This window comes from Pseudorasbora parva, chromosome 11 (genome assembly GCF_024679245.1).
Source record: "Pseudorasbora parva isolate DD20220531a chromosome 11, ASM2467924v1, whole genome shotgun sequence".
NCBI classification, from domain to species: Eukaryota; Metazoa; Chordata; class Actinopteri; order Cypriniformes; family Gobionidae; genus Pseudorasbora; species Pseudorasbora parva.
This window is the reverse complement of record NC_090182.1, coordinates 19668836-19681029: the sequence shown is the minus strand read 5'-3', so window position 1 is coordinate 19681029 and position 12194 is coordinate 19668836. Positions and strand designations below refer to the sequence as shown.

Sequence of the window (12194 nt, the reverse complement as noted above, 5' to 3'; positions counted from 1 at the left end):
TAGGGGCGTAGTTGATGGGGAGGTAACCCCCCCAATATTCAAGTCCATCAGTTACAACCCCCCCAATATTTCAACATGAAAATCATAGTAGATCAAATGAAAAATATGTAGAATTAGTTTATTTTGTAACAATAATTTTGTTTCTAATCAAATATGACTGTGTTATAATAAATCAGACAAAAATACTCCCCCTCCATTGAACTGATTGGTAACGCCCAATCAGCGAGTCGCACTTTCACCAAATAAACGGGAGTGGTGTTTGAATGGGAGAGCAAACGTTAGCGCCAAAAATGAAGAGAAGCGCTACACAGCGGCTATAATTGCTGGTCAGAGAGGGATGCAAAAAAATTAAGCTTGTAGCCTACTGAGAATGAGGTATGAATATTGTGTAATATCTAACAACACACATGACATCATATATTTCGCTAGCTCATCCATTTCAATGTAGCCTACTTAGCTATATAACTATCAGTAAAAGTTACCAAAACAGCTGTCATTAGTTCAATGACAGCATTTTTCAATAGTGTCTGTAATTATCACTGACAAAAGTATTTACATCGGTGGTTTGTTTTCTTCCTAAATCAATCTGACTTTTGAACGAATTGGATGAATGAACGATTTTAGTGGCTCATTTAAACAGTGAATCGCTGCCGCATACTGGCGGTTTTAATACTTAGCCTAATTTCTTTCTTTTTATAATTTCTACTATGTTAGAATTTTATGAGTGCTTAAACACAATTTTCATATGATTACGAGGTCTATAATCTCTTAACATGTTTTTATAACAGATTCGAGGTAAATATACCAGCAGGGTAGAAAAGTCAGCAGAGGGAGAGGAGGTGATCAGGTAAAGAAAAACAGCAGATTTTTAAAGTTAGGCTATATATATATATATATATATATATATATATATATATATATATATATATATATATATATATATATATATATATATATATATATATATACATATATATATATATATATATATATATAGAGAGAGAGAGAGAGAGAGAGAGAGAGAGAGAGAGAGAGAGAGAGAGAGAGAAATTATACAATAACAATACAAAAAAAATTATATATATATATATATATATATATATATATATATATATATATATATATATATATAAACACGCAGCACACCAACGTTCAACCCCCCCCAATGTTCGAACCAAATCTACGCCCTTGAGACTAGCACACATGAAAGCTTAGTTTATGTAACCAGTGCTCACTGCAGAGTTTCCAGATTATTCCAGTTTTCAGCTACAGTTGAACACACTGTTAACACACTATCATAACAGCAGCAATCACACATTTGCCGCTCAATAACACCTTTATGATAGCGCTGCTTTTACAGTGCGGAAAACAAAACTATTCACACCTACATCAGCTGCTGAGTCTGAGTGCAAAGAGTAACCTACTATAAAAAGTATGCATTCATTTTAGCAAACATCCATGAAATTGATTTGTGGTTGGTTAGCCTTCTTATTCTTTTGAGTGTATTGTTTCAATTAGATTTACATTTAGTTCAGCAATGTATTTTGAGATTAAACAACAACGACATTTATTTCTTAGTCCTCCTGTTAGCCAGTTGTATTTACACACACACACACACACGCACAACACACACACACACACACACACACACACACACACACACACACACACACACACACACACACACACACACACACACACACACACACACACACACACACACATCGTGTTTCCATGTTTTATGGGGACTTTCCATAGGCGTACTGTATACTGTACACTCTAAAAAATAATTCAGTGGCTTAGTAAATATCACAGTAATAATTAACTTTATTAACTTAATAAAATCTCTCAATATCATTTACTTGATGGTTTTAGTTAAACATACCAAAATAATTGACAAAAAATCCAACAGTTAATTTTGTCTAAAATGTATAGTTATATTTAAGTTTTTTTCACTAAAATAATTTAGTATTCAAATAACCAATTCTTTATTTTAAATATACTTAATACATTTGTGAAATTTATTTCAAAATATTTGAGAATGGAGAATTAAACCGATCTGTTTCAAGAACCACAAATATTACTTAATTAAAATCAAGATTATTAATATTTAACACACACTAAGGGAAATTGAGTAAATTTACTCGATTAAAACTATGCACCCCTCCCCCACCCTCTGACGTGACGACAGCTCGACGGTTGAGTGAGTGCGGATATTTGAATTCTCCTCAGTCACCAGAGCAGTTTCTTCTTCTCAGCGTCGCAGAATTGGGGCATTTCCTCTGAAATTCAGGTTTGTATGTTTTTTTTTTATCTATATAATCATTACTGTGCTTAAAGGCATTTTATTTAATTCAAAACAACATACAGGGACAGTGTGAGTCACCTTAAGTTAACGTGTGGCGTTGGTCTTTGAAACGCCTGCTGTGTGGCTCAAAACACACAACTTTATTTGTAAAGATAATGAATATAATGAATAATGAATTTGGACGATAAAATCTTATTAAAACTGGGCACTTTTTGTTCATTGTCAGGTTATGGAGTCTGGCGCCTCGCAGCATCTTTCAGCTACAAATGAAACGCAGGACAGCGGTCTCAAGTTCAAAGTCCACCCGCAGACCACGTTAGTCCATCTCAGGCTCGAGAAACAGCGCTGATACGGTGGAAATGGGATAACAGACCGGTTGATTACACTTGAATTACTTTTAAATGTGTAATTTTTACTTCTAAAATGTTTGTTACATGAGTTTAAATGTTGTAAAATAACTGTTATTCTTTACATGTCAAAACAGTAGCCTAATAACTGTTATATGCTGTAACGTTATTGCTGTACTCGTGGACAATAAAGGCCATGTCATGTATAAGTGTGTTTGTGTGGACTGTGGAGTATTTTACAAAGGTTTAGAGGAAATTAAAGTTATACTATACAAGTTAGAAATACTCATAAATTGAATTTGTTAATGTAACAAATGCAGTTACTCAGATCTACTTAATTTTTTTACTTACATTTACTCAGTTCTTATGGTGTCTATAATTGATTCCACTGCTTTAAAATTTACTCATTTTTTTTAGTGTAAAAATGTTTCACCAAAAAAATTGAGTAAATCATAGTATTAGTTTTTAGAGTGTACAACTGTACTCATACTGTACAAACTGTACATCCTATCCCCTACACTGCCCCTGCCCCTAAACCTACCCATCTTTCTCAAAAAAACTCCTTCTGTGTGATTTATAAGATGTTTTCCTCATGGGGACTAAACAAGGACAAGGATTTCGGATATTGCCATCTTTGTGGGGACATTTTGTCCCCATAACTTAGGGATTACCAGGCCACACACACACACACGTTTGTTTTTGTGACATATGGGGTAGGGCTGGGCGATATGTTAATTTTTGGGGGGCGATAATCGCCTTCAAAAATATCGCGATATCCGATAATATCATCTACTCCGCACTGATCCCGCCCACTCCCCTGCGGGCCACAAAATTTTCCAGGCATAAAATGGAGGACAACGCTTAATATCCAAGAAAAGATGTACATCAGTAATTTGGCAGTATTATGGATTTAAAGTACCAAATGCAAATGGTGAACCAGTGGATTCAACAGAAGCTATCTGCAGGCTTTGCAAAAAAAAGAAGAAGAAAAAAAAGAAAGAAAGTGAACCACTAATCTCCGCAGCCATATCCACGTACACTACCCAGCATTAGCGGTCTCCTTTGAGCCCCGCTCTGCAGCCGCTTCTCAAAGACGACGGATATATGGTCGAGCAGCAATGTCACTGTAAATGTCAATTAGAGCTTAGATCGTGCTCAAAAAATCAAGCCCGACCCTAAAAGATCAAGCCCGAGCTTGTGCTCGTTGTGTCCGAGCCTTGCCCGGCCCGGCACATTAACTGTAATTATGAGAACGAGCCTGTAATGAGCGAAGCGGACCGGTGTGACTCATGTTAAAACTAAAATTAACGAAATAAGCTGATAACATCACTGTTTTCCCAGAACGACTGGAAATCAAATTTTGCTGCAATATTGTCCTGTTTAACACTGTGAAGCTGCTTTGAAACAATCGTCATTGTAAAAGAACTATAATAAATAAACTGAACTATAATAAATAAAATAAACGCTCATGAACCGCTCACCTGTAAAATAATTAAATCCAGCTCAGACATTTATCTGTAGCTCACTTTGTTGTAGCCATTAAACAATGTTTGTCTTCTTTCTTTTTGCATATTATGTTTGAATAGGCCTATTATAATAGTATTTTTACATTTCATCTGATTATGATAAGTGCAAAGATGCGAGTGAGTCAGAAATGATTTTGGTGGTTATATTTAGTTTAATATTAAGTTTTGTTTTGTAGAAAGCATTCTTTCGTTTAGTTTAAATTGTATCTTAATTTTAATAAAGGTTTCTTTGGCCAATTGCCTGGGTTTAATAAATAATATGGAAATGGAAGACATGAATCGTGTCGCGGGAGTGATCGCTTTAATTTCTAATGAACTTGAGCGCGTGTCTCATAAATAAACCGAAACGCAGCAGGCTACTTGCCTCACAGACATATGCGCATAGAAAGCTTAAAATGTCCACTTTTAAACGAAGCATTCGAAACGAAAATATGTAATGAAGCAAAGTGCAGTGTTGACGCGAGCAGCTCATGCGTTTCTGTTCAGAACTGCGCTCCTTCACTGCACGAGCTGTGAGTTTAACGCGCATTTTTACTTCACTTTAATATATTTTTCTTTCATTTTTTTATATTATAATAATTTTATTCTGACACCTTTATTTTATAGTATTTAAAATACAGGCCTATGGTTAGCTTTTATAGACATTTTCAACCGTTTAAGGTTGAGCTATTTTTTTCCCGTTGAGCTATTTTTTCCCCCAAAGGTTTCTCTTTCGTTTTATTTTTAGCGTAAGTAGGCTATTTTAAATGTTTTCCAGGTTTCCATGTTTGATTAATGTTTGTATTATTAATAGGCTATTATATTTATAATTTAGCCTAATAGGCAATAATATTTTTAGAGCGTTTTAAAACATTTAGCCAAGCCAATGTGCTTCTCTTTGCGCGTGTATAATGAAAACACAACCAACGTCTTATCCATAATTCAATGTTTTGCTTTAACACATATAGGCTACTGTAGTTATGCATCAAAAACACTAAAAAGGTGAGTGTATGGTTACTACTATTTATAATGTATTTGGCAACGCAATGTTCTGTGAGTTTATCAGTCGTCATTTTTATGATGTCGATTATCGTCTGATAACACTGACTGTTATCGATATCGACATATTTGCTAGACATCGTCGATATATGATAATATCGTCATATCGCCCAGCCCTAATATGGGGACGTTCCATAGGCGTAATGTTTTTAATACTGTACAAACCGTATTTTCTATCCCCTTACGCCCGTTTCACACATACTCCGTTTGCAGCGCGTGCGGTGCGTATATTTTTCAGTACCCATGTTAACGGATTACAGCTTTCACACTGCACGCGGATGCTGTCCGTCAGTCCGTTCCAGGTGCGGTGCGTCTGCAGCAGTGCACGGATCGTTTTCGTACCGAGTCTATTTTTTGCTGCGCTGCGTTGCTGCATTAAAGCGATAGAACATTGTTCGCATTAAAATAAACGTGTACTGACACGAAAATCTAGTAATTTCATCACAGATGCATATCATTTAAAATATAGGCTACTCTTGTTTCAAAGTCAAGACATGGCTTTTTTTCTCAAGTAAAGCAACAAAACGACACCTTACCTGGCATTTAGGTAAAAAAAAAAGTGCCATAATGGATAGCACTTGTACTTTCTTGGAGGTGAAAAGTTATTTTTGACCGGCAAGATTTCTTTTAAAAGGGTGTAAAAACGAAAGAAAAGACGAGAGTCGGCTGTTTTTGAATAGACTATTGTAAGTTTCTAATTTAAAATGTTTGTGATTTAAGGCTATAACCTATGTTTAAATGTTTTGCCACTTGTGTGAGCTAAATCTAAAGTATATAAATATGAATAAATGAATTTAATAAAATGTTGTTTAAATGTAGTAGCCTACGTAACCTGACTTTTATTAAAGAGTAGTCAACAAAGAGAATTGGAATTCTGACGAGGCATGTTCAGTAAAAACTTTTGGATTTTAAATAAAAAAGAATGAATAAATGCTGTGTTTGTGGTGTGCAACAGCGGATCAGTTGCGGACTGCAAACGCAGCATATGTGAAAGCACTACAGGGTGTGGGGCTCCTGCAACGCAACACGCACCGCACACGCACTGCAGACGGAGTATGTGTGAAACGGGTTACACTGCCCCTGCCCCTAAACCCATCACAGGAAACATTCTGCATTTTTAATTTCTCAAAAAAACTCATCCTGTAGGATGATTTATATGCATTTTGATGCACTATGATTTATAAGCATTTTGAAAAGTAGGAACATGGCCAATGTCCTCTGCACCCTCTCCTTGTAATACCTATGTCATACCCATGTCATTATACACATTTGTGTCCTCATATGTCAAAAACATGCACCCCCCCACACACAATATTGTATACACTATAGTTACACTATTACTGAGTACAGTATATGTGATGACTATACGTAACAAACAACATAAAACGTTTGTCAGAAGGTTGCATTTAAATAGTTACATTTGACATTGAGACTTGTAAAATATGTGCAGGGAAAATCATTAGACAGGACCAAGGTAAGTGATTAATAAAAATACACTTAATGTTGAATAAATCACAATGGAATAACAGATAAATAATACACTATATTATTTATTTTTCTATATTATATTTTTTTTTATATCTTATACAGCACAACAGAGCAGAGCAGATAATAGCTCTCGTACTGAACATTTAATCAGATGTGCACACACGCATAGTCTGCTGAGATAGTTCTCTCTTTTCTCGAGATTTCCTTTTATTCAGACTGAACCGCAAGGCTGCATATGTCAAATTCTCATCATCAGTGTCCTGAAGAGAAAAAGTTACTGAATGATTATAAGATTACAGTAACCCATTATTAACAACTACCGTTTAACCCATTATTAACAACTACCGTTTAACCCATTAACAATTACATTTCAAAACATTATTAAAAATCATTATTAATTCACATAAGCAACATGAAAATAGAAAACTAAAGTTTGGCAGCACTTAAAGTCCAAAACAGAAGTGTCTACATTTAAAGCATTACTAAAACTACAGATTCTGCTTTTGTAGCGGCAGACAGTAGTGAAGTATTTTTTAATTCGTACTCAAGTACAAACGTTATCAGTGTTTTTTTTAACCTTTAATACTCAGTTAATTACATTTTTTTTGTACTTTCTTACTTGAATAAAAGTAAGAAAGTACAACATTTTTAATGTAATTAAATTCAATTCAATATAAAACGTGCAGTAAAAGTACAGATAGCAAATCATCCTTTTACCTGAGCATTTGACTGCCCATGGTTGTCTTGTCCAGAGCCTCGCACTGTATAAAAAAGATGCATAAATAACCATAAGCACATCCACAAAAACAAATGCAAAAATAAAAAAACAAAAACTACTTACAGACTTACCTCTCTTACATATGAAACCCACGAGAGCAAAGACTAGAACTCCACAAAATCCTAAAGCACATGCCAACCCAAGCACTGCTGGACAGAGCTTTTCTTCTGAAATCTCTTCTGCAATATGCACACTGAATGTTTCTGTATATGTTATGAATACATAAGATATTGATATAAATACATTAGTCACAAAAATATTAAATTAATTAAATTTGTTTACCATTATTGATTTGTTTTGTACTGTTTTCATAGCATTTTTGTGGACAATCCATGTGGTCATTTAGATGATCGGACGTTAAGATCTTTGATGTTAAATTTTTTTGACCTAAAATCAAACACAAAGGGTTAAAAAATAAGTGCAGAAGTCAAGCCTTTAACTCGTTGTTTTAGAAATGCATGAATAGTTTTTATTTTACAGATGTACATAATAACCACAAATTAAAGATTAAATCATAATACATACATGTTTCTGAATTAAGATAGTCATTGTCTTCATTTAATTCAGGTGTTACCTTTAACTATCAGATGTGTTCCATTTCCAAACTCCATATATAATACTTTTGCTCCACAATAGTACACTGCTTCATCTGACTGAGTGATGTCTGATATTGTCAGATTAAAGTTGCTGCCCAATATCTTGCCCGAGAATCGATCGTTGTTGAATTCATTGTAAAATTTGGGTTCTGACCATTTCACAAATGCTGTTATGACTCGAGGTTTTTGTCCAACAATTTGCTTATACCAAAATAAGTTATCTCCCTTTGCAAAACACTGTAGAGTCACAGTGTTGCCAACTGCTACAGTTATGACTCCATTTGGCTGATGAATTCGATGGCATGCAGTGCCTGAGGAGAAAACTGATAATATCCACAGGTTAAGACATGAAATGTACTGGATATTCAATATAAATACATTTTTATCAACAATATCTATGGAAATCCATCAGAAAAATGTCAAAATAATTAATCTCAGCAATCATTTCAAATACAATTTCAAAGGGAGGTTTTAAATTAATTAAAACGACTTACGCATTATAGAAATAACAGTCACAAATGCCCAAGGAATCATTGTAAAATGACTAACAATTTCCCTGCTGTCCATTTACTCTCTCAAACAGGGATTGCAAAGAAGGACTGTCTTATATACTACCTCGACTAAACACACTGTTAACCAGACAATTACCATTGGTTTAGACACACAGACACACACACACACACACACACACACACACACACACACACACACACACACACACACACACACACACACACACACACACACACACACACACACACACAAAAAGAAAAAAGAAAAAAAATATCTGTCCTCTTCAGTAGTCTTTTGTTCTATAAAAAAAGTGGGTTTTGGTTTACCCAAAATCAATTCATTTATTTTCTTTATAGTCTACTTTAAAATGAATTCTTTGAGGGCTGGCTGTGCAGAATTAGGTAGTAGCAGTAGGCTATATCTAGATGACATGCAGTTTAAATATAGTTACTCCCAGTTGTATCATAATTATGGCTCATGTTAAGAAAATGATCTTGAGGATGCACAAAGTGAGAATTTATTGTCACAGTAAAGCCAGCATGTGACAGATAACAGACTCAGACATATCTGAGCTGTCACATGCTGGCTTATTTTGACCAGAGAGGGAGTGAGAGAACTACATGCAGACCAACAGAACACCATTAGCATATGCCACATGTAAACTTTCATGCAGCATCAGAATAAGCAACTTTCTCCACACCTTTCTGTTGGCCCAATGGTTCCCATCCCCCTCCGAGTACCCCCAACACAGCACATTTAGTTTTTCTCAATCGATTTGATATATTTCGAATTTCATTGAGAGAAGGGATTGTGATTTTTGTAAAACCAATAGAAAGAGCTGCAATAGTTTTTCTTGATATGAGTTCATTATGAAATGTAAGACAAAAAATATATTTTCAGAGATAATAATAATAATAATAGATTTTATTTATAACACACTTTTCATTCCGAAGAATCTCAAAGTGCAACAATGAAAAAAATAAAAAATAAAATACATTATTAACAAGTAAAAATATAGAATAATACAAACAATCAAGCAACACATAACAGTTAACAGCTTTTCTGAACAGAAAACAGAGCTGATGGCGGAGGTCTCTGTAAGCTCCAGTACGCTGTGATCCACTCCATGTTTTTCCCAGCGCTAGAGGCTCTATTGCTACATATTCCCAATTCGGCAGTGTCCTGATGATGTCACCGAGGCATGACAGCTGAAGACCAGATGGAGGGGATCGCTGCAGCACCATGCAAGAGGCAAACTAAGTTATTTACTCACCCTCAAGCCATCCTAGGTGTATATGAATTTCTTGCTTCTTGTCCATCCATCCATCCATACATCCATCCATACATACATAAAATCCATCCATAATCATAAAAGTAATCCACACGGCTCCAGGGAGTTAATAAAGGCCTTCTAAAGCAAAGCGACACTTACACATTCCAAACTACATGAATTTCACATGTGATCACGTGGGAAACATGACACCACATTTTGCAACAAAATTTGGCATGTGGCAAACATGTTACCAACATGTGAAGCACATGTGGACATTTTTTCCACATGTTGTAATGGCTTTTAAACATGTGGATCACATTACCACCTCACAAATACAGCTAAACTGTTGAATGCAATGAAATGTGGCACATGTAGCAAACATGTAACCACATGTCACAAATTCATAAAAACATAAAAACACAAGCAATTTTTTGTGTTGGGGGTGTATACATCTATATCATATTTATTCCATTTACAACTTACATCAAATGTGGAATACATGTATAATTTATATATATGTATAAACTATACACACAGCAAAAAAAGACACTTAGGGCGAAAGAGAAGCCACGACGCATGCCGTATTGACGAATATGGAAACGCAGAAGATAGAGCAAAACAAATCACTGGTCACAAATTAGGCAAGGCAAGACGAGTTTAAATTGCACATTTCATACACAATGGTAAATGAAAGTATTTTACATATAGAAAATGTATTAAATTAATAATAAAATAATAACAGAAATAAAAATAACAATTGTATTTAACTAAAGGCAAAAATACTATACCTGACTAAATTACTAAATTCAGGGCTCCCCTGTCTGAATAGAAGAGTCAGAGATATTTGGTTTGTGTCTAGTAACCAGCATTTCCAGCAACTTCTGCCTCAAATGGCTTCCAGTGCCCCTCCAACCTCTCAGTGGAGTAGAGTTGATCATGATGACATTCGGCAGTACACCATCCAAGGACCCGGTGTCCCACACTCAAGTCTGAGTGTGTAAGTAAACTTACCGTTTCACTTCCCAATTCTCTCAACTCTCCCAACAGCCCTAACCAAAAATAAAACCAAGGATCATTAAAACAGTATTAACATAAGATTTCCTGAATGCGGCATAAGCTTACGTTGCTCTTCCCGTCATACATTGTGTCAAGGATTACTCTTTTGGCGCAAGTCGACTTGCATAGGCTATTTATTTTAGGTTTAAATATGGATATTTTTCTTGCACAAACGTATCACTTTGCGCCTAAATGCTTTTATTAAACCTCTGAAATTGTGTGGATTACTTATATGATGGATATCTATCTTCTATGATGGACTTCACTATCACTCATTTTTATTACTCCACTTCACTCCGATCCACCAAGCCTGTCAGCCACTGTGACTGTAAACAACACCGGCACCCAGAAGCCCCGTCTAAGAAGAACCCAAAGATCACTGTGGCTGAGATGCAGTCAGGAGATGGGAGAAAGGTGTAGAAAGTCAACCATCACTGCAGCTCTCCACATGTCAGGGCTTTTTGGCAGAGTTGCCTGACGGAAGCCTCTCCTCCTCAGTGCAAGACACATGAACGTTTGTTAAAAAAAACACTTGAAGGACTCCAAGATGGTGAGAAATAAGATTCTCTGGTCTGATGAGACCAAGATATAACTTTTTGGCCTTAATTCTAAGCGGTATGTATGGCGAAAAATTCCACCTGTCCAATGCAGTCCCAACAGTGAAGCATGGTGGTGGCAGCATCATGCTGTGGGGGTGTTTTTCAGCTGCAGGGACAGGACGACTGGTTGGAATCAAGGGAAAGATAAATGTTGCCAAGTACAGCGATATCCTGGACAAAAACCTTCTCCAGAGTGCTCAAGGCCTCAGACTGGGACGAAGGTTCACCTTCCAGCAAGACACTAACCCTAAGCACACAGCTAAAATAACGAAGGAGGGGCAACAACTCAGTGGACAGTGAAAATGTCTGTCCATGGCTGTCCACTAACGTTTACCATCCAACCTGACAGAACTGGAGAATATCTGCAAGGAGGAATTACAGAGGATCCCCAAATGGGGCCCAAGTGGGTTTTCTGTGGGCTAGCCCACAGTAAGCCCATCTGGGGCCCAAATGGGCAAAACTGATATGGGCACTGCATGGGCTAACCCATCCGGATTGGCAGTAAGCTTACATGGGACCCCAAAGGGTTTGCTGTTGCCCTGTCCCACGTACAGAACACCCACACTTACCCACAGCGAGCCCACACTGGCGTGTTTGATGGGTAACTAAGTCCACATCCACACAAAACCAGAGCTTTCCCAATCCAACCGCGATCAACACAGGTTCGAATTT

General features: G+C 36.2%; 2 protein-coding genes across 2 annotated transcripts in view; one reads left to right on the top strand and one right to left on the bottom strand.

The window, feature by feature from the left end:
- Positions 1–257: 257 nt before the first annotated feature.
- Positions 258–12194, top strand: part of nitr13 (novel immune-type receptor 13) — a 32070-nt gene continuing 20133 nt past the window's right edge. Inside the window, exon 1 of the mRNA XM_067457327.1 lies at positions 258–375. The gene's annotated coding sequence lies outside the window, so the exon portion shown is untranslated. The remainder of the gene's footprint in view (positions 376–12194) is intronic.
- On the bottom strand, positions 6851–8642 carry LOC137092079 (uncharacterized). Its single transcript, XM_067456352.1, has 6 exons — positions 8576–8642; positions 8060–8404; positions 7768–7872; positions 7557–7688; positions 7425–7468; positions 6851–6967 (listed from the first exon to the last, which is right to left on the bottom strand). Exons 1-6 carry the CDS (start codon positions 8613–8615, stop codon positions 6851–6853), a joined length of 783 nt encoding a protein of 260 aa, XP_067312453.1. The 5' UTR covers positions 8616–8642.